This window comes from Rhinatrema bivittatum, chromosome 8, assembly GCF_901001135.1.
Source record: "Rhinatrema bivittatum chromosome 8, aRhiBiv1.1, whole genome shotgun sequence".
Classification (NCBI taxonomy): Eukaryota; Metazoa; Chordata; class Amphibia; order Gymnophiona; family Rhinatrematidae; genus Rhinatrema; species Rhinatrema bivittatum.
In genome coordinates this window covers 40,827,522-40,855,345 of record NC_042622.1, presented here as the reverse complement: position 1 = coordinate 40,855,345, position 27,824 = coordinate 40,827,522, and the positions used below count along the sequence as shown (strand labels likewise).

General features: G+C 47.5%; 1 protein-coding gene across 5 annotated transcripts in view; it reads right to left on the bottom strand.

Moving 5' to 3' along the window:
* LOC115098157 (ankyrin repeat domain-containing protein SOWAHA-like) overlaps positions 1 to 2,185 on the bottom strand; it is a 108,464-nt gene extending 106,279 nt beyond the window's left edge. For 3 of the 5 annotated variants that reach the window (XM_029614530.1, XM_029614531.1, XM_029614532.1), the window contains exon 1: positions 1,825 to 2,183. In XM_029614530.1, coding sequence (XP_029470390.1) covers positions 1,825 to 1,948 — 124 coding nt within the window. In that variant the 5' untranslated portion in view covers positions 1,949 to 2,183. Of the gene's footprint in view, positions 1 to 1,824 lie in introns of all 5 variants that reach the window. The other 2 variants (XM_029614533.1, XM_029614534.1) reach the window with 2 other exon arrangements.
* Between the last annotated feature and the right edge of the window lie 25,639 nt (positions 2,186 to 27,824).

Sequence of the window (27,824 nt, the reverse complement as noted above, 5' to 3'; positions counted from 1 at the left end):
TCAGAGGAGGAATCAGGAGTCTATTGCCCAAGCTGGATATGCACTCCTTCCTGCTGTGCTTGAGCACTAGTGTATCCTTTTCTGGACATGTACTCTGATTCTATATGCTTCTCAGAGTGATTGTAAACACTATATTCTTATGTCTTACGGTGTGATGAAAAAACAAAATACATTGAGAAACCCCCCCCAAAATCCGAGCCTTAATGTCGCCCTTTTCCTTCCTCGGGTTTTTACAGCATAGGGAGTAATTACTCTTCCCACTCTCCATTACTCAATATTTTCCCTTCTTTTATAAATTATTGCAAATAAGGCATGAGAGGGGAAAAAAAAAATTCCTCTTAGGGTGGGTTCTAAACTGGTCTGTCAGGACTAAAGGAAAGGAAATTAGCAGGCAAGGACCAATTTCACCTTCCTTCATATCCTGCAGACCAGTCCAGACCAACAGGAACATATCCAAGCAGTACTCATCCTATGCAGGAGTGCTCCATAGCTGCCTGCATCACCTCCTAGGCAAACGTCGTATCCTTCTGTTCCTGTAAGTTTAACCTATAGTGTTTAGTGAAGGAATGCAGTGAGGCCCAAGTAGCTACTTTGCAGATAGCTAGCGGCAAACCTGCTCCGGATTCTGCCTATAATGCCACTTGCGCTTTGCTGGAATGTGCCTTGAGACCTTCCGGCACCCTCTTCCCTCCTGAACATGTAAGCTGAGGCTATTGCCTCCTTAATCTATCTTGTGATAGAGGCCTTCGATGCTGCCTCCTCTTTGCATGGCCCTGAGTACAACACAACAGCTTATCTGACTTTCTGAACAGGATCTTTCATGCTCGGCTTCTTACTCACCCTCCCTTCTTTCCTAAAGCCTGGCAGGACCACTGCCTCATTCATATGAAAACACAACATGCTAGGAAACGTAGAAATTACCATATTTTTCGCACCATAAGATGCACCTAGGATTCAGAGGGGGGAAATTAAAAAATAAAAATAAAAATGGTGTGCTAAACCGGCTCGGTTCCCAGACGTCTGTGCGTCTTATGGAGCAAATTAGGGGAGTGCATAACATTTTTTGTCCCCATTTCATTTTCGGGTCTGGGGAGGGCCATTTCGGTCCACTCCCCAGTTCAGAAAACTTTTGTTCTCCTTCTGAAAAAAACCCAAAACAAAACATCCCAACCCTTTAAATTTAATTAACTACAACCCCCACCCCCCCAAGACCTGCCAAAAGTCCCTGGTGGTCCAGCAGGGATCCGGGAGCAATCTCCTGCACTTCGGCTGCCAGTAATCAAAATGGCGCAGACGGCCCTTTGCCCTTAGTATGCCACAGGGGCAGACTCCCCTGTGACATTTGGCAGGTCTGGGGGGGGGGGGTTGTAATCTAATTCGCAGGCAGCAACTCCAACGAGCGCACAAAAAAAAACTGTATGCGACTTTAAGAGGTGGGGCTGGTGATGATGCCCTATCCTCAGGCTCCATCTGCAGCCATAGCTGCTTTTGGCCCCTTGTCAAGTCAGCATAGATCCGTCCTTGGCAAGCTCCTCACTGTGTATCTAATGGTATTCTTTACTTTCTGTGCCTGGCACAGTTTCTCTCCTACCACGGTGTATAATGCATAGGCTGATGATAATGGTTCCCTAAAATGTACTCCTCAAGGAGTCTCCAAATAGCCTCCCTCGAGACATATCCACTGCAGCCAACTTTTTAAATCGATTGGGGGAGGGTCGGGTCAATACAATTGAAAACAAGTTACCCTCCTGCCTAGATACAGAGGAGGTCTGCTCAGTAGAGGCAGGCAGCCGTCCACTCAGTCTAGTTGGGCTCCTCACTCACCTCTGATCTGGGGATCTCCGTGGTTAACGAAGTCTCGATAGCGGCTTAACAACTCGGAGTTTTTGGCTTTCCCCCCTTCGGCGGCAAGAAAGTGCAGCAATTCCTCCTCACTGAGACTCGCCATTGGCTCTCAATATTGGCAAGTAGGCGACTATCTCACCACACTGGACTACTTTCTGAATGCACCAGCGGTTTTTAATGAAAACCATTACCGACTATACACCACAGCTCCTCGCTTTCCACATTCTGCTCCGGCTGATATTTAGGGAGGCGGGCCGCTGCGCATGCGCGCCAACAAGAGCCCTCGCGAGCAGCCTGCAGGAATCTAACGGCTGCTTCCGGTCCTGTCTCGGCTCTTGTGGTGGCTGGAAAGCTAGTAGGGTTGGTGTTTGGAAACAACGTTGGGCTCAAACTAAATAACTTGAGGGTAGTAAGAAATATTATCCATCCTTACTGCAGAGAGTAGTATTGCATTTTATTTAAGAACTGTACTGTGCTGTGTTGTGAATGTACCCCTCGTGCTACCTGAACGTTGTTTGGGAAGGAAGGGGCAGAGTAGCTGATTGAGGTCGGACGCGGATGGAAGGTCCCAGTGGTTGGGGAAGGACTTGCGGGTGGGACCGCAGGAGATGCTGTGAGAGCAGTAGGATCAGGAGCCGCTCGAAGTGGTTGGTCCTGGGATGATCTAGTGCTCGGTTCTTGTGTTTACGATGATGGAATGAATGGACGCATCTCTTGGACTGATGGGCTGGCGGCCTGCGGTTGTCATGGGAACTTGACGCTCGAGCATGTCATTGTGGTTGTGAGTCCAGAGTCACTGAAGCATAGGTTTAATTGGGGAGGGGGGGGGCGGAAGGCAGTGCCGCCCCGCCCCCCCCCCCCCCTAGTGCTGAATCTGGGGTCGGGGTTCTGGTGTTCAAAGGTAAATCACAAGAAAAGCAATTCAAAGGTAGCTAGTAAAACCCAGTCACACTACAAAAATGAACTACTAAAAAATTCATATAGGAAATGATTTGCACTAAATTCTCAAAATCAATGTAAAAATAAATGAAAAAATGAATGAAAAAAGGTGCATTCTTTCGTAACCAAACAGCTTTGAATCAGTGTCTTCATTTTGATAGTTGAAATTATAATCATTATACACCTTTTGAAAAACACTCAAGTTGTAACTGTTTTTGTCTCAATAAAAATCGATTGTTAATCTCAAACTGTGTAATAAAACCAAAAAAGGTTTTAAAATTTTTCAAAAAGTATATAACTGACAAAGCCAGGCTTCTCAAATATGAATTATTAAAATAAAGCTTGTGTTCAGGATAACAAACCCTTTTTCTCAATGTATACCGAATGTTCATGCATATGTCACAGAGGAAATTAATCATCCTGAATATTGTTGCTGAGATTTATTCAAGAAGTCTTCATTCTTATGCTCTTTCTTAATGGATTAAATCGCAATATCACATGTAGTTAGTATGGAGTTTTATTCAATATGTCTTTAGCATAATCCCCAACTCGAGCTATCTTGATGAATTAAATCTCAATGAATATGTTCACTGAAAGTTCAAATCATTGTAATTGGCTATGGAAACTTACTTGAAATGTTTCTGTTACAAATTCACTCATCCCTAACAGAAGAAATGTTAATTTCCTCTACATTCAGGCAGTCCAATTTCCACCAGTGGGTTATGGATCTCTGCCAGCAGATGGAGACGGAGGAAGAAGCTGACGTCATGGATATATAGCCCTGCTGACATCAGACCACCAGTAGTCTTCATCTCGAACAGATGGTTAACATGCATTTCCCAACTGAGGATTGCCTGTAAAAAAAAAGAAATAGAGAAAAACAGAAGATCGGGCCGATTTATATAGCATCGCTTGCCTCCTGAGGAGATACCGTTGGGTCCCTCCCTCAGTTGTGTGCCATAGTTCAGTAGCCTTGTTCTAGCATGGACTTAAAAAAAAAATTAGCAGTTGCAGGCCGAGAGTGGCGCGTCAGTGAAGGCTTTCACTCTCTCCCACTGTAGCTGTTCCTGCTCGCAGCCAGAGGGCTGAGCTCAGGTAAAAATTTTCATTTAAAAAAAAAAAAAAAAAGAGCAGCTATTTTCTACCACGTTTTTTTCCTTGGCATTCAGCATTTCCCGCTCACATCAGGAGTTTTGTAAGATGTGGAGGCAGCTCAGGCACAGCAGGTTGAGCAGCCTTTTGGCTAGGCTCCGCTTTCAGTCTTCCTTCCTGGGCTGTGTGGTAAGCTGAAGTGATTCCTTCATGCGTTTTTGTGTGTGACAGCACGTGCCTGCATGCTTTCTTGTGCACCTAAATCTGTGGCCCCTGTTGTGCGTGTACTTTGTGCATATATTGTGTGCGTAGTTGAGTGCATTGCATGTACCTGTGTGTTTCCTGTGTTTGTATTGCAGCGCGTTTTGTGCATTTTCCTAAGCGGATAACTGTGGGTGTAATTAAGCACGTACCTGCCGCTGCATATGTAGTGAGCACATACTAACCATGGTGCTGGTGCCAAAGAAGTCAAAGCGCTTAGCCATTTGTGCTGCACGTCACATAAGGGTGATACAACCGGAGTTCCCTGTACGTACCAGGATCAGTCCAGACTGCTGGGTTATGCCTCCCCTCCAGCAGATGGAGTCAGAGAAAAGCTGAAAAGCACCCCCTAGATATACTGGTGTGCCACCTGCGATCCCTCAGTATTTTCTCTGACTCCAGCAGATTGAGAGGCATAACCTGCGGTCCTGGTCTTTCTGCATTTCTACATTGATTATCCAGGTTTTTTCACTGAAATAACCCTGACTAGAGCAACTAGTTTGTTCCATCCTTCTATAACAACAAAAAAAAAAATTAGGAAGTTAGTATTTTCTTTCGTGTTACCTGCACAGCGAGGAGGCAGGATCAAGGGCAGGCTTGGCAGGGCAATGCCCTCCGACCATTTACCCGGAGCTAGATAGTCCCAGGGGGCCCAGGGGGAGAGATTACCGGTGGGCCGGTCACCCTCCCCCCACAATTGAAGTGTTCCAGAGGGTTTCCTCTGAAGGGGGCTTATAAGGAGTGGGAACATTATTTGTTCTAAGGAAAAAAAAAAAAATTCAGTGATCTGACTGCTACATGAGTCCTGTTGGTGGCAGGCAGTGAGCTCTGATTTCAGCCCCGGCCTGCCGTGGTTTAGTCCCGGGACTCCGGAGTGGGTGGCTGGTTCACCCGGCGCATTTTTTTTCTAGCTTAGGGGCAGTCCCTCACCTTTTGGCGTGCTTTCTTGCAGCTTGCCTTTCCACCTCTTCATGTCGCGATCTTCGGCCTGTGGGGGGGCGGGGGCGCGACGCTCCCGGGAGGGTCTCTGCTCCCGATGTCTTCCCGGGGGCAAGGGACCCTCTCGGGGGCCGAGCACTGCCCACAGCTCTTCTTCTGCTTCTTCGACGCGGCCGCGGAGAGTTTCTGGGCCCCGGTCGGCAGCCCCGCCTCCCATAGAGGAGGTGGCGGCCAGTTTGGACACTTTGCCATCAGAAGGGACAGCGTCGGAGGAGGAGGATTCTCCTCCTCCCCGCCGGCCCTAAGCCCGCAGAGTACGCTCGATGGTGAAGTTCCTCGGCCCCCCCCTCCCTCCCGACCCACGGGTGACACCTTTAAAAGGCCAATCCCGTTTTCCTCGCAATTTGTGCTTTTAATGCACAAAGCATTCTTAGAGGCAGAGGCGGGTTGGGAGGCTGCTGGTCCCTCTCCACCTAAGATCTCCAGGTCAGCACCAGATCAGGGGAAAGCGGGGGTTCGTTGTCCTCGTCCACAGGGGGGCACGGGAGTTCCGGAGGCCCCGGATCCCTCTCCGGACATTCCAGACCCAGCCGGAGGTGGCGATTTGGACGGTCAGGTATCCATGGAGGGGGATGACCCCCCAGGTTCTTCGCTTATTTGGCAAGGACGAGCTAAACTATTTGATCCTGCACGTTTTGAAGGAGCTGGAACTCCCGACACCACACCAGGAAGCGGACACTTCCACGGGGGATGTAGCTCTGGCGGGCCTTCGGGACCACCCCGCAAACTTCCCTTTCATCCCAAATTATTCCAGATTGTCTCTAAGGAATGGGATCTTCCAGAAGCTTCCTTGCGGGTTAGCAGGGCTATGGATAAGTTGTACCCCCTACTGACTGAGTCCTTGGACCTTCTCAAGATTCCCACACTGGATTTGGCGGTCACGGCTGTGATAAAGCATACTACCATCCCCGTGATAGGGGGTATAGCACTGAAGGATCTCCAGGACCGGAAGTTGGAGGTCTTATTGAAGCGCATCTTTGAGGTTGCAGCTTTAGGGGTCCGGGCGGCGGTCTGTAGCAATCTCGTGCAGAGGGCCACTCTTCGCTGGGTTCAACAATTGCTTACAGCCCAGGATCTTCCGCCGGACAAAGCGGAGCAGGCCAACTGCATGGAGGCTGCGGTCGCCTACACAGCGGATGCATTATATGATCTACTGCGGACTTCAGCTCACACTATGTCTTCTGCAGTATCCGCCAGGCGGTTGCTTTGGCTCCGTCACTGGGAGGCAGATGCTTCCTCTAAGTCGCGTTTGGGTTCTTTTCCCTTCAGGGGCAAGTTGCTGTTTGGTGACGAGCTGGATCAACTCATCAAGGACTTCGGTGACAACAAGGTTTATAAGCTGCCCGAGGACAAGCCCCAACAGTCTCGATCCTTCGGGAATTCCAGGGGTCGGTTTCGGGGTCAGCGTCGGTTCCGTATGGGGAGGGGTGGTTCCTTTCACCAGAGACAGCAGGCGTCGAGGTCACAATCTTGGACACCTTCCTTTCGTGGCAGACGGCCTCAGCGGTCGGGATCCTCGTAGGCCTTTACCCCCAACAAAGCTACACAATGAAGGCGCGCAGGCCCAGTCCTCCCTTCCGCTCATCGGGGGTCAGTTGTCCCTATTTCGGGAGGAATGGGTCAAGATAACCTTGCATAGCCGCCAGAGGAGTTACTTCTGAAATAGCGGCTAGATGGTAGCTGTGGCTGAGAAATTGGTTGGCTGGCCATGTGACTTAAGTCCAATCTCACCAAGCTGCCCTTCAAAGGTTCCCTTTCATTTGGCAGTGAGTTGGAAAAGATGGCAAATAGATGGGGGGGAAGCCTAGGTTCCTCGTTATCTGAAGCCGGCTTCTCAGCCCTTTCAGGCAAGTGGCCGCTCATAACTATAGGTGATTTCGTCCTTATAGAGAAGCTTCTTCTCAGATCCCATCCTTCTGGAGTTTTCAGTCCTTTCACCCCAGAAGGCCTCGGAAAGACGCGGGCTCCGGGAGTGGAGTCTCTTGACCTTCTCAATGAAGGTCTGTGGATTCACCTGATGGCGCAGAAGATAGGTGGCCGTCTTTCTTGCTATTATCAGAGGTAGGTCCAGATCATGTCAGACCAGTGGGTCCTGGAAGTAATTTGGGATAGCTTTGCTCTAAAAAATTTTCGCATTCCTCCAGATGCCTTTATGATATCTTCATGCAACTCCCCTCAGAAGAGGGTAGCAGTGGACACTATATTGAGATGGGTGTTAGCCCTGAAGGACGTGATTCCTGTTCCCGAATTGCAGCAAAATACAGGCCGCTATTCCATATATTTTGTCATACCCAAGAAAGAGGGGTCCTTTTGACCATCCTGGATTTCAAGGGAGTCAGTTGTCATTTGCGGGTCACTCGTTCCTGTATGGAAACTGTACACTCTGTTGTCATGGCAGTACAATCAGGGGAATATCATACATCTCTGAATCTGTCGGAGGCATATTTGCATTTGCTGGGAACATCAGCGGTTCCTATGGTTTGCCATTCTGGGTCTCCATTGCCAGTTTCAGGCCTTGCCCTTTGGGCTGGCCACTGTGCCCAAGAACGTTTCTAAGGTCATGGTGGCGGTAGCGCCATTCTTGCGCAAAGATGGCATTCTAGTACACCGTATTTGGGTGACTAGTTGATTCGAGCCAAGAGCGTGGAAGAAAGTCTCCAGACTTCTCGCAAGGTAGTCTCCTTACTACAAGAGCTAGGCTGGGTGGTGAACCTAGCCAAGAGCAGTTCATCGTTCGCTTCGATTCGAAGCAGGGCAGAGTACTTCTGCTGGAGAGTTGAATTCAGAAATTGATTGCTCAGGTTTGCAACTTGATAAGTGCTGCTCGCCCGATAGAGGGGTCTTATTTACATAATTCTGGATTTGATGGCAGCTCCTACCATCAGGTAGTTCCCTGGGCAGGAGCTCGTATATGACCTCTTCAATGTGTGTAGCTTTCCCGCTGGAGTCCAGCCGCAGAACTACGCCGTGAGACTTCTGCCATTAGAAGTGAGCGCCCAGTTACAGTGGTGGTTGTAGGCAGATCATCTCTGGAAGAGAGTTTCCTTGGAGACGACGGATTGGTTAGCGCTTACAATGGATGTGTCTCTGTCTCTGTTAGTTTGGAGAGTTTTCGAGGCCTGGTATACTGAGTGAGGTTCTCAGCCTCTCAGGGTAGAGATTCCCTTAATTTTGGAATACTTACAGGATAGCTTACGTAAAGGCATGGCCTTAATACCTTGAAGGTTCAAGTAGCAGCTCTCGCTTGTTATATGGTCAATGGTGGGCCTTTATCTTCCCATCCCAATGTTTCTTGGTTCTTGAAGGGAGTTAAGCATCTTCGTCCTCCTTTGTGGCTTCCAGTGCCTATGTGGGACCTTAATTTGGTCCTGGACTTCTTAGCAAGTCTAACCTTTTGGCCTCTGCATGGTATTTCATTGCAGCTGCTAACTTTGAAGAAAGTTTTTCTGGTGGCAATCTGTTCTACATCTCAGGTTTCTGAACTGCAGGCCCTTTCTTGCTGTGAGCCCTTTCTGCATATGACTCCGGGAGTGGTACAGCTTCAGACTGTGCCTTTTTTTTTTTTGCCAAAAGTGGTTTCGGAGTTTCATTTGAATAAGTCCATTTCCCTGCCTACCTTGAATAGGGTCAGAGATGAAAGTGAGTATTGTTTTTTGCATGCCTTGGACGTCAAGCGACATTTGCTGCGATTCTTGGAGGTTATTAAATCTGCCCAGAAGTCTGATCGCCTGTTTGTGCTTCATGGTGACGTCAAACCCGGTGCTCCGGCGATGCAGGCGACTATAGCTCATTGGTTTAAGGAAGTCATTACAGCCGCCTATGTGGCTGCAGCGATTCCTTTGCTGAAGCAGATTAGACCGCATTCCACGAGGACTCAGGTGGTATCATGGGCGGAACTTCAATTATTGTCATCTGTTGAGATTTGCCAAGCGGTGACATGGTCATCATTGCCACCTTTTCCAAGCATTACTGCTTGGATGTTTGGGCTCAGGAGGATGCTGCGTTTACATGGGCAGTGTTGATTGGATTACGGGCAGTCTCCCACCCTGTTTGGGAGTAGCTTTGGTACATCCCATTGGTGAGGATTGACCTGCCTGAATGCATAGGCAGGAGAAATTACTACTTACCTGATAATTTCCTTTCCTCTAAAGAGGGCAGGCCCATCCCTGACACCCCCCCCCCCCCCCCCCTCAACTGCTGCATTTTTACCTTTGGTTCGCCTTTCGTGCGGACATTGCAAAGTATTGTTTCTGCTATTCTTTTGAAGTCTGATAAGTGACTTAACCAACCACTCAGTTTAGTGAATAAGTTTATTCTTTTGGATGAGCTAAGTGTTCCCTGTTGGCTGGAAGCATGAGTGGTTGATTATTAATAATCATTTTTGGGTTTAATCAGTTTGTCCACAGTTTGGCTTTTTCAGAGGATACTGGCGGGCTGTCACGGATATATAGCCCTGCCCCAATGCATAACCCACTGGTGGGGATTGGCCTGCACTCAGAGAAAGTTATCAGGTAAGTAGTAATTTCTCCATATTCACTGAAGGTTCAAACCATCCTGATGTGGCTGTTGAACAATGTCTCTAATATAATCTCCAACAAGGGACACTTGTTTTGCCCAGTGGGGGCTTCAACAGGGGGGATATATAAATCTATTTCTCTACAATATCTCCCTTAAATATATCAAGATATCTCGAGTTGGGGATTATATTGAAGGCATCTTTAATAAAACTCCATACCGAGGAAGTGACGTCACTTCCTGAGCTGGCTGCCTAAGAGGAGAGCTCCGGAGCCCGATCTCCAATAATATATATTGTCGGTGCAGGACTGCTAATAAAACCGGCTGGGAACGCAGCAGTCAGTGTAGAGAACACCAGGATGGCGCAGAGACGAAAATTAACTGATTTGAAAAGCTTTTCATACGACCCGCTAAAACCGCGGGCTGCTAGCTTTGCCACGGAGGAGGAGGAAGCTGTAGAAAATGGCGGCGATGAGGCGCGGGAGACAGCTGAAACGGAACTTCAGCAGGCAGACGCGCAAGCGGCACAGCTTCCCCCCTCGAGAGGAGACTTTCAAGCGTGGGTGGGGGACATGAAGGAAGCTATGTCCTCCCTGCGGGGCGAAATAAAAGAAATTATTCGAGAACTCCGCCAAGACCACGAGGTGCTCGGCAACAGGGTGGGAGAGGCTGAGCAACGGATTGGGGAAATGGAGGATCGGCAGGAAGCCTTGCAAAAAGAAGTGCAGGACTTGCAAGCCTCTAACTGTGAGTTGCGATCCTGGGTGGATGACCTGGAGAACAGGTCCCGCCGTGGTAATTTAAGATTCAGGGGCGTACCGGAGGAGCAGGCGTATAAAGACTGTGCAGTAGTGATAAAGGACATCTGTGAATTGCTTTTATATAACAATAACCCCCCAGAAGGGTGTAAAGAAATTATTTTTGACAGAGCCCACAGAGCCCTAGCGAAACCTAGGGGTAACGCACCCCGGGATATTATTGTGTGCTTCCACTCTTACCAGACAAAGGAAAGGGTGCTCTTCTGCGCCAGACAGAGAAAAGATTTTCAATGGCAAGGCTACCCTGTGGAAGTATTTCAGGATTTGTCTGCACACACTATCCGAAAACGCAGGGAATTCAAAGAGATAGTAGCCACACTGCGCAATAGGGAGGTCAAATATAAATGGCTGTTCCCTTTTGGCTTAGCCTTTACGGTGAAGGGCACGGCAGTGCGCGTCCAGTCGGTGGAGGAGGCGAAGAAAGCATTGCTAACAGCGGGATGGCCTGTCTTGGAGAATGCAAGAGCAGCTTCACCTGAGGGGAGAGACAAGCGGGACACGCTTAATCGGTGGCAGAGGGTCCAATCTGGCGGCAAGAGGTTGCGGCGTAACTCGGGGGGATCGGCGTCCTCTTCAGACCCTCCACGCTGATATCTTCTTCACAGCCTCGGCTATTCCTGGAAGAGTTTCCCAGCTACAGGGTTTTGTGGCTGAAGCCTTGGAGGGCAGATCTCTCTTGTTTTATTTGTTTATAGAGGAGCAACCACTTTGCCCTGGAGGGGCAACACATGTCTGGACAAACAGATGGTGACTCTTTTTGTTCCTTTTCTTTTTCATTTTTCTGCATGTTACTACCTCCTGCATCGAAGTTGTTACTGTTTTACAGGTTAAATTGGTTGGTAAGAGATCGGGCGGGGGTCCCTGTACGGGCCTCTGTGCAGTCATTCCCATTTCACATGGAACGGGGGAGGGAGGGAGGTGGGGGAGGGGGGGAGGGGGGGCTGGGGAGTAGGGTGTTTCGGGGCCTTTCAGTTGGAAATGGGGGAAAGAGGGGATGGATAGGGGGTGGAAAGGGTGCTTGGGAGGACAAAGATAGCCCTACCTGGATCAGACAGAGAGATGATAATGGCTGCCATGGCTAGTAATATCAGAATTCTCTCGTGGAATGTTAAGGGGTTGCAAACTTATCATAAGCGTAAACGATTGCTGCAGGATGCAATCCGAGCTAAAGCAGATATTCTATTATGCCAGGAGACACACCTTAGAAAGCGCCACGAGAAACTTATGCTTTCTCACGAATTTCCAGTTCAGTATTATGCCGCAGCTACAGTACGAGGGAAATATAAAGGGGTTGGGGTCCTATTTTCCAGAAATTTGACTGTTGATGTGCAAACTGTGGTAAGGGACCAGGAGGGCAGGTATCTACTCCTGAAATTCAAGATAGGCCAACAGCTGTATACCTTGGTGAATATATATGCACCCAATACGGGTCAAGGCTCATTTTTCACCCAGGTAGCGGTAGTGTTGCGGCAATGGGCTGACGGTTTACTTTTAATTGGAGGTGATTTTAATCTGCCCAGTTACCCATATTTAGACACCAGCACGGGAAGTTCGGCATACTCAAAAGCCCACAGACGTTGCCTGAAGGCATTACTGAAGGAATGGGATTTGGTAGATATATGGCGACACCTGCACACTACTGAGAGGGACTATACATTTTTCTCTGCTACCCATCAGTCATATTCGAGAATTGATATGTTTCTTACGGACAGAGGATTAGTCAATCATGTCATAGACGCCAGTATAGAGGCCCGCACGTGGTCAGACCATGCGGCGATCGGGCTTACTCTACGAGGGTTAGGGGATGTGGGTGGTGATAAGTTTTGGAAACTTAATGAAAGCTTACTGGATGATGAACGGGAGGTACTCCGCCTTCGCTCTGACATGCTGCAATATCTAGCGGACAATGATAATGGAGAGGTTTCTCCCATGGGGGTCTGGGATTGTTTTAAAGCAGTAGCCAGGGGTAAATTGATAGCTCTAGCCACGCATGTTAAAAGAGACAGGGAACACAGACGGTTTGAGATCCTTCGCAAACTGGGGAAGTTAGAACTGCAGAATAAAAGACAACCAGACCTGACTGTGGGACAGCAACTGAAAACGTTAAGGCAGGACCTAGAGCAGCTGGACTTGGGTCTTATCGCCCATCACTTGGACAGAGTGAAGCAAGCGCATTATGAGGGGGGGAATAAGGCGGGAAGACTGTTGGCGAGACGACTAAAGGCTAGACAGGGAGTGAACCAGATACTTAGGATTGCTGATGCATCGGGTAAGATGCTGACTGAAAATATGGACATCAGAAAGCGGTTTACTGAATTTTATCAGCAGCTGTATTCTAAGAGACCTGATATTACGCTGCCGGATATACAGGAGTACCTTGCCGACATTAATCTTCCCCGGTTAGATGAGGCGCGCAGGGATATGGTCAATAAGGATATCACTGAATTCGAGGTGGGCAAAGCGATACAGGACCTGAAAACGGGGAAATCTCCGGGAGTTGATGGGTTCTCGGCAGGCTTCTATAGAAAGATAAAGGACATAATTGTAGCTCCATTGACCAAGGCGTTTAACTCTTTACTTCAGGAGGGGCAAATATCAGCACATTCTGATAAAGCTGGCATCACAATCTTAGCGAAACCTGGGAAGGACCCTGTACTGTGCGGGTCGTATCGGCCAATATCACTGATCAATTTAGATCTGAAAATATTGGCTAAGATCCTGGCTACCAGGCTAGGTGTTGTAGCTCCCTCTCTTATACATCCGGATCAGACTGGATTTGTTCCAGGCAGACTAGCGGCGGATAATGTGCGCCGAGTGCTAGATCTCATCTGGTGGGGTCAGGAACAACAAATACCAATGGTGATGCTCACGGTTGATGCTGAAAAGGCATTCGACATGGTCCATTGGGACTATCTGGTGGCGGTGTTGGATAAGGTGGGGTTGGGGGGCAACTTTACCACTTGGATCATGGCGCTATATAGTAACCCTAACGCTTGTATTAAGGTTAACGGGGGGTACTCCCCAACGTTTCAAATTGAGCGGGGAACTCGCCAGGGGTGCCCTCTCTCTCCCTTATTATTCGCACTCTATCTAGAACCATTGGCAGCATCTATTAGGGTTAACGCCCTGATTCATGGATTACGGATCCGGGATCAAGAGTATAAGCTCTCTATGTTCGCTGACGATGTCCTTTTCACTCTGTCTGAGCCGGAGCAGTCACTGGTCGGGGTTCTGGCTGAAATGCAGCGTTTTAGTGCTGTATCTGGATATCGGCTAAACGCCGATAAGTCTGAACTGTTAAACGTCTCTGTTTCGGAGGCTCAATTTGAGCGAATACATCAGCTTTTCCCATTTAAAGTTGTAAAACATAGCCTGAAATACCTAGGGGTTCAAATCAGTCCGAATCTCAGTACTTTATATAAGCTTAATTATGGGGGTTTATGGCCAAAGATACTACATGACCTTCAGGTGTGGGAACGACTGGGGCTATCGTGGTTGGGGCGGATAGCGACAGTGAAAATGAACATCCTGGCACGCTTTAATTACCTATTCCAAACCTTGCCTGTAGCTATCCCGTTGGAAGCTCTTCAAACTTGGCAAAGGAAGCTCATGAGATTTATCTGGCGCCATAGACCACCTCGAGTACGGAGGGAGGTTCTTTTCTTGCCCCGACAACGAGGGGGTCTCGGAGTGCCATGCTTACTTTGGTACTATGTGGCTGCTCAAATGAGGGCGGCGGTCCAATGGCACACTCATGGAGTGGGGAAGCGCTGGGTTCAACTGGAGAGAGACCTGGTGGGGGGGAGTGGCCCGGGTCCATATATGTGGCTTCAGACGACAGACAGACCCACCATGAAATGGGGAGTACCTACAGTCCAACATACCTTGGCGTTGTGGGACAAGTGGAAGTCTAGGTTAGTGGGACGTCGCAAGTATTTTTACAGTTCGCCCATTTTCTTTCATAAAGGGTTCCCCCCGGGTCAGTCGGGGGGAATGGCTAAGAGGTGGGTGGCTGGGGGGTGTACGACTTTGGGACAGGTTTTCAATAGTGGGGTGTATCGAGACTTTGCTGATTTAAGACTGCAATATGGCCTTACAGTGGCGGATGAATACTCTTATATTCAAATTAAACATTTTTTGGGGAAGCCCCCAGTGAAACGAGAGCTGCTGCAGGGTAAAACCCTGCTCGAGGGATTCTGTGATCAGGCTAACAGCATTGGCAGAGTTATATCCAAAATATATTTATTATTAAATGGGGACCTGCCAGCCTTGCCTGTTCATCTTAAGAATTGGGAAAAAGATATTCCTGAGCTTAGAGGTACATCATGTTGGAGGGAGGGGTTTCTGCAGATTAAACAGAGTTCTATTTCGGCTCATATAGTAGAACAGGGGTATAAACTTCTATATAGGTGGCATATTACTCCTTCCAAGCTGCACTCCTTTTCTGTCAAATGGGATAATAGATGTTGGCGGAACTGTGGGGAGGTTGGCACCTATCTACATATGTGGTGGTCATGTTCTGTAATTGCTGTGTTTTGGAGTGACATTGCAGACCTAATTTTGTCCATTACTAACACCAAACTGACCTTATCACCAGCGCTGTTTCTTTTAAATCTACAACTCACCAATGAGGCATATGAACATTTTTATTTAATTACGCAAATTTTAATAGCGGCCAGATCGGTGATCGCCCGTGCATGGAAACAGGAAAAGGCACCAACGAGACAGCAAGTAATAACAAAGATGACACAGCTTCAGCATCTGGAACATTTAACAGCACTCAAACAGAAGAAACTTTCACGCTTCCAGGTGCGATGGCAGCCGTTCGTGGCCTGGTCTCGAGCTGCAGCCCAACCGTCTGGGCCTTTTGAGGTTATCAGTTGAGCTTTCGCCATTGATGGACAGATCTTGTTGGAGATGGGGGGGCAGAGACTTATGTGTATCCTGGGATGGAGGGTAGGTGGTATTATGCTTTTTGTCCTACTGCTGGTTCTTCTTCCTTTTATTTTCTTTCTGAGGGGTATACGGTCCTATCACACCGTACAGTATTTTGCTGTCGAGAGGCAAGGGGGAGGGAGGGTGGGGTAATGGGGGGGATTGGGGGTCAATATTTGTTTTGACTTGGTTCTGTTGATGAGTATGTTACTTTGCTAACGTGTTTTAGTTTACTTACCATGTTTAAGCCCGGGAGACGGAAGTTAGTGATGGCATGTGTCATTTTTTGTTGTATGTTATTGTACGGCTTCGGCCTCCTTTAAACTTTAAATTAAAAAAAAAACAAAAAAAACTCCATACCAACTACATGTGGCATTGAGATTTGATACACTGAGAAAGAGGATCAGAATGAAGAATTCTTGAATAAATCTCAGTAGCAATATTCAGGATGATTAACTTCTTAAGTGACATATTCATGGACATTCAGTACATTGAGAAAAGTGATTCGTTATCCTGAAGACAGTTTTATTTTAATAATTCAAATTTGGGAAGACTGGATTTTTCAGTGATATACTGCTTGAAATTTTGTACATTAAAATTGTTTTTTTAAACCATTTTTTGCTTTTGTGGCACAATTTGAGACTAACAAACTTGAGAAAGAAAATAGTTAAAAATCTGAGTGTTTTTCAAAGGTATATAATGGATTACAATTTCATCTATCAAAATGAACAGACTTTGATTCTGTATTGTTTAGTCATGTAAGAACACTTTTTTTTTTTTACTGCTATTGAGAATTTAGTACAAATAATTTCATATAAGAATTGTTTGTAGTTCATTTTTGTAATTTGGGTTTTATTGGCTATCCTTGAATTAATTTTCTTCCCTTGTGTATTACCTTTGAAGACCAGAGCCCCGCCATCCCCCTCCTCCTGGATATGAGCAATGCCCTAACACCCCTCCTCTCTCCCAGGCATGCATAGTGCCCTACCATCCCATCTACCAGCCTCATGAAAAAAGCAGAGGCCCAACACCCCTTCTCCTACCCCAGGGTTCAAGAGCAATTTCCCAACCCTCCCTCTGAGTAGCAAGAACAGAGCCCTAATACCTCCCTGTCCTAGCTCCCTCCACCTATATACAAGAGAAGAGCCCTGACACCCGCTGTCTTACCCACCCCTACACCCCTCTCCTACCCCTGACGCATGAACAGAACCGAATACTGCTCCTCTGCACCAGACAAGCATAATACCCTACCATCATGTCCACTACCCCAGGAGAAGAGCAGAGTACCAACACTCTCCTCTGACCTCTGGGTATGAGCAAACTCCTGGTACCCACCTTTCTTCCCCCACATCTCAATAGTAGTGTCCCAACAGAGTTCCAGTACTCCCTCCACTACCCCTGGGACATGAGCACAGCCCCATCATCCCCTCCTCTTCCAGCTCTGAGAAAAGAGTAGTGGCCATCCTCCTATTCCCCTCCTCCTCCAGGGGAAAAACATTGCTCTGAGACCTCATACCCTCTCCACTATCCTTGGCATGCCCTGACATCACTTATACTATCTTAATGGCAAGAGATCTTCCCCAGAGACAGAGATATTTCATAAATGATAAAAAGTAATTACCAAAGATTAAAGAGAAAATAGAGCACATTGTATTTATTCTCCTTGACTGAGAAAGAGAGGGTTGAAGGGATACAACATTCTAGTTTTATTGTTAAACAGATTAACTTTTGATAGCAGCTTCCTCCACCCAATTTAATTTTGGAGGTGTTTTGTTTTGTTTTTTAAACAACTTCGAGCTTCTAAAGTCACTTGAAGATCTGACTGCAGATGTGAGAGAAATAGAGGTAGCAGATGTGGTGCCTATTCCAGCTTTGAAGAGCTTCTCACCACCCTTCATCCAACAGTAAATGCTAGCTAGAATATAATATAATGCTGACACGATACTGCTAATAAGTTTAAAAAAGATGTAGTGTTATGGTGTCAACATCTTTGCACTTGTATGCCAGATGTGTGTTATAAACTGTAGGATCTCAGCTCTTAAGATGAATTGATTCTCTAGCTATCAGAAGCAAAGCATATTAACTGGCATAGGACATGCAAGCCCTAGGACTCTCCCTGCACTTATTGTAAAGAAGCTTGAATTTAGGAAAAGGTGAGCTGTAGAAGTCTTGTTCAGTACACCTTTAACATCCATGTAGGATCTAGCTCACTTTTCATAGGCATGCATAATGTGTATATATAAACTTCCTGACATTCCATTAAACAGGTCTGTAGAAATGGAATGTCAGGAATGTTTAAGTGGAAACATTCTACCAACACATTCAATAGGAAATTGTCTTTTTTTTTTTTTTTGTAATCAATCACACTGGGACAATTGTGTCCTGTCACTATAATATACTGACTGATTTCGCAAGAAAATTTTGTTTTTATTTTTTTCTTTTTATAATATTTCAAACACCCACTGTGTTATTACTGTATTAAATTTCAATTTTTTTTTTTAATTTTCTTTAGTGCAGTATTCAAGAAAAAAATTTTTTTAGGGATAGGTTGAAAGTTTCATATTTTATAAAAGTGGTGCACCTGCACCCTATGATGGATATAATCATCAACTTCCAACCGCCACCGTCAGTATTTTTTTTGAAATTTTTCTTGATTTGCTAAAGTCCCAAAGAAATATTTGAAATAACATCCATACACTTTCTTATTTAATTTAAAGTTTTCTAAGAGTATAACGCCATCAACATGTACATGTTTCAAACAAACCATCCTTCCTCAGGGGATGTGAGCTCTATTGGTATTACAAAAACGGGTGCTTGCCATACTCCAATATTCCTTTCAGTGTTCTGGCTCGTAATGGTATCAGTCTTCAAATGAACGCCATGGATGTCAGCTGATCCTACGCGTAAACGATGTCTTTCAAACGTCACTACAACTACTCAATTTAACCAATCCAAGATCTTCTAATGACTGCGAACAAATCATAAATTAACTCTGGTCTAACATCTGGTCTAATCATAAATTAGCTCATAAACATACGTCAGACACACCTCCCAACTTACTACAACGTTGCTAGATTCAATTCCTCAATCATGTTGTGTGGTTGTGGAGTGTTTAAAGTATATATCCAGAAGGCTTCGTGAAAATTTAATTTGACATTAGGATTTCCTCCCCACGAAGAAACGGTAACTTGTTCTAAAATGATCCACTTCATGTTGGAAAAATCATGTCCTGCATCTGTCAAATGTTGGACCATAGGAGCTGTCATTCTGGCTGTGTTAAAACGGGACTTGTGTTCCCCTAATCTTACTCTCACCGGTCGAGTGGTTCACCCTACATACACTTTGCGGCAAGGATATATCATAGCATAAATGACCTGTGTGGAATTGCAGTCTGTATTCGACTTTCTCCAAATTTTATAAACAGATTCCAACCATTCTTTGCCCGTAATAGACTGTTGACACCAACTGCAATGTCCGCATGTCTGATGTCTGGCAAAATAACCTGTGGTAGTTGAGAATGTACTACTTTGTCTCTAATGTTCATGCCCCGTCTGGTGGCGAACAACGGTAATTCTGTAAAACTTTCATGGAGAGCTAATACATGCCAGTGTTTCTTTATAGCTGATGTAATGGCTCCTACCGCTATAGTTTGTTTCAAGACGCAAACCAATCTGGATTCTTCACTCCTCGGTTTGTAGTGCAGTAGTTGTTGCCTGTCACTGTACTTAACTCTTTTGTACGCTCTCTGTATGGCTTTTTGCAGATAACCTCATTGAGAATCTGGTTTTAAGTATATTCGCCTGTATCTCAAAATCCTTTTCTGTAGAAAATATCCGCCTGACACGGAAAAACTGAATTGCTGGTAAGCCCATCTTGAAACTGCGAGCATGATGACTGTGAAACTTTAACAAATTGTTTCTATCCGTGGGCTTGCGATATACTGTTGTATAAAATTTTCAATTCTCATATGAAACTGCTACATCCAAAAAGGTGACATGACTACTGGACACCTGTGCTGTAAACTGCAGGTGACTGTCTATTGTATTGATCCACTGGAGAAATTTTTCTAAATGGGCATTTGATCCTGACCATATGAAAAAAATATCATCTGTGAAGCGACAATATGGTGTTGTTTGAAATCTGCAACATAAAGGTTCGCCACTGAAGGTGCTAGTGGGGAACCCATCGGGATTCCATGTACTTGATGATAATATTGCTGTTCAAACACAAAAAAATTGTTGAACAGCACTATTTGAGTAAGTTCTAACAAGAACCCAGATGATATTCTCAGTGTTGTAGTCCGTTGTGTCAAAGTGTGGCGCACTATTTGAAAAGCACTATCCTGAGGTATATTAGTATACAATGAATTGATATCCATTGTAACCAATGTGATATTCTCTTCAGTGATTTTTAAAGCTTGCAGTAATCCCAAAAAATGAGATGTGTCTTTAATGTATGATATAGACTGCTGTACAAACGGTTGTAAGAACAAATCTATAAAAGAAGCTGCCGGCTCCAAAACTGACCCGTTCTGAGAAACAATTGGTCTGATGAGAGGATTTTCCAAATTCTTGTGGATCTTAGGGACCAAGTAAACAACCGGTGTCCGTGGATGTGATGCTAGAAGAAAATTCTTTTCCTTGACGGTCAAGCCAGATGGTCCCTGTACCACTGCCTCTAACTTGTTCTGAAGATCTTTAGTTGGATCATCTTGTAATGGTACGTAATAATGTATATTTTGTAAGTGGTCCTTCATGGTATTAACATAAACTTCCCTATCCTGAACCACCACCGCGCCCCCCTTTATCAGCGGGGGTTTTTTTTTTTGGACAGCGATATAGAGGTCAAAAGGCATGTTTATTAGTCAATAAAAAGATATCCCTTGCATCTTGTTTGTTGACCATTATTTCTATTTAAGTGGTGTAACAGGGTAACCAGACATCTGCTGAAGTGAATTTAGAATTCCAACAGTACAGGAAATGCTTGGCCTCTCATGATGGACCAAGCTCAGAAATCTCTTCCTGGATCCATGGTAACAGACAGATGGCTGCAGGCAAAACATTGCTCAGTTAGATCTTCACAATAGCTTCAGAATTTTGCATGGCTACAGCCATCTGTGACCTATTTTTATTCATTTTTGCTGGGAAGATCAACTCCTAAAAGTATAAAAGGGAGGGACTGTTCTTATATATGTTTGTTTATATTGAACCAATGCACAATAATGTAAAATAAGATGTTAAATATTTTTCCCTCCTTCTTTAGCACTTATTGCTTGTGATTGGGCAAAGAGGTTAAACTGATGTCAAAGAGGTTAAACTGTCTCTCTCCCTGTTTGCTGGTTTCAGGTTTCACTTCTTAACTGCCTTGCAACTACTAATGAGAATAGGCATTCTTGTTTTACATTGCATAGATGTTTTGTTTCTCAAATAAATACTAAACTGTTATTCCTGAACATACCCAGATCAGTCCAGACCAGTGGGTTATGCATCCCTACCAGCAGATGGCGTCAGAGAACAAAAACTTTGGGCACTGCTACATAAACGAGAATTCCACTTGCAGCCCCTCAGTATTTCTCTGACTCCAGCAGATGGTAGAGGTGCATTCCTGCAGTTAGATAGTTAAAAAAAAAAAAAAAAGAAAGGAGAAGGATAGGGACAGGTTAGTTAGCTCTAGTACTACTGCTTCCTAAGGTGTTAGGCACCTTTGTGGGCCATCCCTCTTGGAAGCCGGGCGACCGGGAGGTTGGACTCCCCTGCCTGTGTCTCTCCTGCAGCAGGGTTGTCTGTGTAAAGTTTATAAAAAAAAAAAAAAAGTCAAGGTAGGTGGAGCCTGTCGAGCGGTTGCCAGCAGCCAGTGCTGAGGAGAGAGTTTATTCTCACAGGACAAGCACTCAAGGGTCAGGGGTGACGTCACAAGCTGCAAGATGGCGCTGGGGAGGCAGTGAGCAGCGGAACAGAGGGAGGCAGGCAGGCAGGCGACGCTTCTTGGACGCGGCTTGCATTTGCATGCCATTTAAATACTGTATCGAGCAGTATGTGATCTGAATTGTGCGTGTGGCAAACGCAGGTGCGCCCGGCACTGTAGCACTCTTTCTACCGCATCCTTACTGTATCGGCCTGTAAGTGTTAAGGTTGTGTGTTTTATTTGAGTAGGTACCATTCTTTGTTAATCAGAACAGCAGTGAGTCACTCAGGAAAACTAACTGAAGTGTAAATCTCCAAAGGGATTGTTTTGCACTAATTTACCTTAGAAGCACATTATATATTCAAGGGAAGAGCTCAGTAACCCACATTCCCAGTGGAAGCACTGAGAGGAGAGGATCACCTTGCTGGTGGCTGAAAGGAATCAGTAAGTTTTTGCTTGGGACATTGTCTTTTTTAAAGATATTGAGGTAAAGTTAACTATTTGGGAATATTATATTTAGTGTGTTTGTGCTTTTAATAGTCATTCTCTATACGTACCAGGATCAGTCCAGACGGTGGGTTATGTCCCCCACCCAGCAGATGGAGACAGAAAAAAGCTTCAGAGGGTGCTGTCTTATAAGCCAGTGCACCCTCTGTGGAATCTCAGTATTCTTCTGATTCTAGCAGATAGGAGTAGGGGAGCCTCAGCTCCCCTGGGACTGAAGAGATTTTGTTCTTTCTCCCTGTTTCTCTTTTATGTTATCCTCTGTTGGTGGATCAAGTTTGTTTAAAAAAAAAAAAAGTTTCACTGTTAACGGGCACTGCCTCTCTCAGAACTTGCAAACAGTTCTGCTCCTTGGGGGTTTGCCTGTTTCTGCTTCTTTCTTCTCCAGTCTGACTTTTTAGGGGTAAGTCTTGGTTATTATTTTTATTTTCAGGATCGGTGGATCTGTTTTTGCTCGGGGGTGATCGCTGAAGGCTTCAGCCCCTCCCCCCCGCCCTTGCCGCGATTCGACCCACGGCCCCGAGACACACATTCCTCGGGGCTGCCGACTGCGGAGAGCACGTTGCTCAGCAGTGGGGCTGAGGTACAGCGGACGTGTCTTCCTGCTGCCCACGGCATAGGTTCCCTCGCGCCCCCCCCCCCCCTTCTTTCCCTCTCGGCCATCATGTCGAGAGCTCATCTTTGCCTGCGGGGAGCCGGGGTCCCGGCGCTCCCGCGAGGAGGTGCCTCCCTGGTGGGGAGGGCACCTCGCAGCTGGCGAGACAGCCTTCTTCGCGCGATGCAGCGCACCTGCAGATTGCTGGGTTGGCCCCGATCCCGTCTGTGGCAGGAATGGCAGCCATTTTGAATTCGGAGGCAGAATGTTCATCGCTGGAGGGAGAAGACATGGAGGATCTAGTGCATAGCCAACCTCCGATTCTCACTCCTTTTCAGCCTTTGGTCTCTGGGTGGCAGCCTGGGGACCCTCCTGCGCTGGCCCCTTCGCACTTCACCACTGAATTTGTGTTACTAATGCACAATGCATATGTGGCAAGTATGGGACATACTCCAGACCCAGCACCAGGACCACCACCCTTTAAGGCCCCCAGGGTGGTAGATACCCCTGGGGCCGGGGCATCAGGGACATCACATGGGGCCTCCCGGGTAGGGCTTGCGCTGCACCCGGTAGAGGGAGTTTTCTCAGCTTTGGATCCCGTTCCCGCGGATCCACCGCCGGGCCTGGACGACCTGCTCCTGGCATCTCAGCTGGAAGGTGACGATCCAAGGGTTTTGTGCATTTTTCAGAGGGAAGAGCTGGATGATCTCATTCCACACATCATACAGGAGTTAGATATTGACGCACCCCAGGACCCTCAGGGAAGAAAGGGGACCCTGTACTAGCGGGCCTTTGTCCCGTGGCTAGAGCCTTCCCTACCATCCCACCTTCATGCAGCTGCTAGGCAGAGAATCGGATGCACCCGAATCATCACTCAAAGTCAGCAGGGCGATGGAGAAGCTCTACCCCCTTCCAGAGGACTTCCTGGATCTCCTCAAGGTCCCGAAGGTCGACTTGGCAGTCTCGGCCGTTACGAAGCGTACGACTATTCCGGTTACTGGTGGCACAGCACTGCGAGACCAGCAGGACCAGAAGCTGGAGGTGTATCTCAAGAGGGTGTTTGAGGTTTCCGCCCTCGGGGTCCGGGCGGCCATCTGTAGTTCCCTTGCACAGTGGGCGGGTCTTCGCTGGGTTCAGCAACTTTTGACCTCTCAGGCCCTACCACCTGAGGAAGCTACTCAGGCAGACCACCTGGAGGCGGTCATCACCTACGGAGCAGATGCCCTCTACGACCTGGTGAGAGTACTGGCCAGATCAATGGTGTCTGTGGTTTCAGCATGACACCTCCTGTGGCTACATAACTGGTCAGCGGACTCATCATCCAAGGCACGGCTGGGATCTCTACTGTTTAAGGGTAAGTTTCTCTTCAGGGAGGATCTAGACCAGATCATCAAGCTCCTCGGGGAAAATGCGGTACACCTGCTGCTTGAGGATAGACCCAGATCTTCCGGCTCCAGGTCCTTTAACCCGTCCAGAAATCGTTTCCGGACGCAGCGCAGACCCCACACCACCAGGCAGACGACACCCCAGACGCCTTCCGCCAGGTCTCAGTCGTGGACTCTGTCCTTTCGAGGCTGCAGACCATCCAGGGACAGGGTGGCCCAAGGGGCTACCCCCAACGTCCACTCAATGATGCCAGATTGACCCACTCCTCGACCCCCACGATCTGAGGGCGCATCTCGCTCTTCTACGAGGAGTGGGCCCACATCACCTCGGATCAGTGGATCTTAGACATCCTAAGGCGAGGCTACGCATTGGAATTTGTAAGACCCCCGAGAGACAGGTTCCTTTTCTCCCCCTGCGGATCCTCACACAAGCAGCTGGCGGTTTGTCAGACCCTCGACGGACTCCTAGACCTCGGGGCAATCATACCAGTACCCTCAAAGGAGGTGGGTTCCGGACACTATTCAATCTATTTTGTGGTCCCCAAAAAGGAGGGCTCCTTTCGACCGATACTGGATCTCAAGATGGTCAACAAGTTCCTCAAAGTCCTCCATTTCCAGATGGAGACCTTTTGGTCAATGATAGTAGCGGTCCACAGAGGGGAATTCCTTGCCTCGCTGGACCTGACGGAGGCTTACCTACATATACCTATTCTCAAGGAGCACCAGCGTTTCCTTCGCTTCAAGATCCTGGGCCAACATTTTCAATTCCAAGCACTCCGGTTCGGTCTTGCAACTGCGCCCCAAACATTTTCCAAGGTAATGGTGGTGGTAGCAGCAGCCCTCAGACGAGAAGGCATTTTGGTTCACCCATATCTCGACGATTGGCTCATCCGTGCCAAGACTCTAGCACAGGGACATGCAGCGGTCTCTCGGGTGGTGCAACTCCTCCAATCCTTGGGTTGGGTCATCAACTTCTCCAAGAGCACTCTCCTCCCATTGCAGGTCTTGGATTGCCTGGGGGCGCGCTTCGACACGGCCAAGGGCAAGGTTAACCTGCGCCCAGATCGGGCACAATCAATTTGGGAACAGGTGCATCGTTTCTCTACTCTTCCAGAGCCCACAGCCTGGGATTACCTGCAGCTGTTCGGATCCATGGCGTCCACCATCAATCTCGTACCCTGTGCCTTTGCACATCTGCGCCCGTTAGAGAGGGCATTGCTCTCTTGCTGGAAACCGGTGTCCCAGGACTATCAACTCGTTCTTCCACTCCCCCAGTTCGCCAGGGACAGCTTCCTGTGGTGGCTGGACCTGCTCCATCTGGCGCAGGGCATGCCCCTCGAGGTTCCGGACTGGGTGGTGGTCACCACAGATGCCAGTCTGACTGGCTGGGGGCCAGTCTGCCAGTCGAGATCTGCCCAAGGTCTATGGACAAAGTCCCAAGCCACGTGGCCCATCAATCGCCTGGAACGAGGGCAGTGCGCCTGGCACTGGAGCAATTTCTCCCGCTCGTTCAACATCAGGTGGTTAGGATATTGTCAGACAATGTGACCACAGTGGTGTACATCAACCGGCAGGGAAACACAAGGAGTCAGCACGTCTCCCTGGAAACAGATCTTCTGATGTCTTGGGCGGAGAGAAATCTCTCTCACCTGGCAGCCTCACACATTGCCGGGGTAGACAATATCCAGGTGGACTTCCTGAGTCGACAGCGTTTGGACCCCGGAGAGTGGGAGCTCTCAGGGGAGGCGATGAGGCTCCTCATCCAGCGATGGGGGACCCCCCATCTAGATCTCATGGCCACTTCTCATAACAAAGGTGCCACGATTCTTCAGCCGCAGAAGGGACTACGGCGCAGGAGTAGACGCGCTGGTCCTCCCTTGGCCTCCTCATCTCCTACTTTACGTGTTCCCACCGTGGCCACTAGTGGGCAAGGTCCTCTGAAGAATAGAGATACACCAGGGTCCGGTGATTCTCGTAGCGCCAGAATGGCCAAGCCGGCCATGGTTTGTGGACCTGATCAACCTAGCGGTGGACAGACCGCTCCACCTGGGGCATTTGCCATGGCTCCTGCACCAAGGACCAGTATTTTTCAACCAGGCAGAACACTTCTGTCTTGCGCATGGCTTTTGAAAGGCGGCGGCTCCAATGCCGGGGGTACCCGGATGCTGTAGTCACGACCCTTCTCAAAGCTAGGAAGACATCCACCTCCATCGCTTATGTGCGAGTCTGGCACGTCTTTGAGTCCTGGTGCACTTCGCATTCTACACGCCCGAGGTCGGCTTCAGTGCCTCAGATCCTCCAGTTTCTTCAGGACGGTTTGGAAAAGGATTGGTCTACAATTCCTTGCGGGTTCAAGTCGCGGCCCTGAGGTCTTTGGTTCACTTACAGGAACACAGGCCTTTGTCCTCTCACCCTGACGTAGTTCGTTTTCTTCGAGGAGTAAAGCACTTAAGGCCTCTGATCCAGACTTCTTGTCCCTCCTGGAGCCTCAAATTTAGTCCTTCGCTCCCTGGCAGGCCCTCCCTTTGAACCCCTGCATGCCTCTACCCTCAAGGACCTCACGCTCAAGGCAGTCTTCTTAGTGGCCATCTGTTCTGCACGCCGAGTCTCCGAACTGCAAGTATTATCATGCATGGAACCCTACCTCAGTTTCACTGATTCCGGGGTGCCTTCATTTCTCCCTAAGGTGGTTTCGACCTTTCACTTGAATCAGATGGTAGAATTGCCCTCCTCTGCGGATGACTCACGGGATCTCCGAAGACTTGATGTATCGGACAGCGACTTGGAAGTCTCTGCATACTTTCACAAGGCACTACAGACTACAGCTATAGTCTCCGACCTCCGGCTACTTTGGAGACAGGGTCGTTCAAGCAGGGCTTTTAGGGGCCCACCCTCTTTAGGGATGCTTTGGTACATCCCACCGTCTGGACTGATCCTGGTATGTTCAGGGAAAAGAAAATTACTTACCTGCTAATTTTCGTTCCTGTAGTACCATGGATCAGTCCAGACACCCTCCCTCAGAAAATTGGGGTTTGGGGTTTACTGCTCGACTTCCCTTCTGTCTGTGCTAATCTTCTTTCTCAGTTTAGCTGTTTAACCTCCATGTTGAAGGGCTGCGCTTCACAGTTCTCTTTGCAAGTTTCAGTTGTTTGATAACAGTTCCAGTTTTTGATAACAGTTTGCGTGTCGGTTCCAGGTAGATTTTTTTTTACCCATACTCAGTGGGTTTCTATGGCTTGATCCACCATCATTTTGGTTTATCTAAGGCTTTGATATTCTCTATACTGAGATTCCACAGAGGGTGCACTGGCTTATAGGACAGCACCCTCCGAAGCTTTGTTCTGACTCCATCTGCTGGACAGGGGACATAACCCACCATCTGGACTGATGCATGGTACTACAGGAACGAAAATTAGCAGGTAAGAAGTAATTTTCTTGTCAATAAGGCAGCTAGTAAGTAGTAGGTAGTGTGTTTATGTTTAAAAGTCTGTAAGGCAGCTAGTAAGCAGAACGGAGTGTTTGTATTTAAAAAAAACACACAAAAAAGCACCCCCCCCCCAAAAAAAAAAGTAGCCAGAAGCTAGAAATAAGCTAGGAGCAGTGTATATCTAAGTAAAAAGGTTGAAAAGTTCAGTTCAGTTACTCACCTTGGAAAGGTGTTGAGGTAGTGTGATTTGGTTTGAATAGGTACCAACATTTGTTAATCAAGAGAACAGCGAGTCACTCTGGCTGACTAACTGAATTTAGACTGTTTGTATCGGGACAGTGGTATGCATGGTAACAGCAGAAACTGAAGACTCCACCTTGGGCATCTTAAGCATATCCAAGCAGTCCTCAGGTAGGGGATAGAGCTTATCCATAGCCCTGCCCAATCTGAGTCCAGCCTCCGGGGACTCCCATTTCCGAAGAAGCATAAGCTTATGGATTGGATGGAATGGAAACGTACGTGCAGGAGCCCTAAATCCTGCCAGGAGAGGGTCCACGTTAGGAGGCATAGCAGCCTTGACAGTGTCCTCCGGAGGAACCTTTATT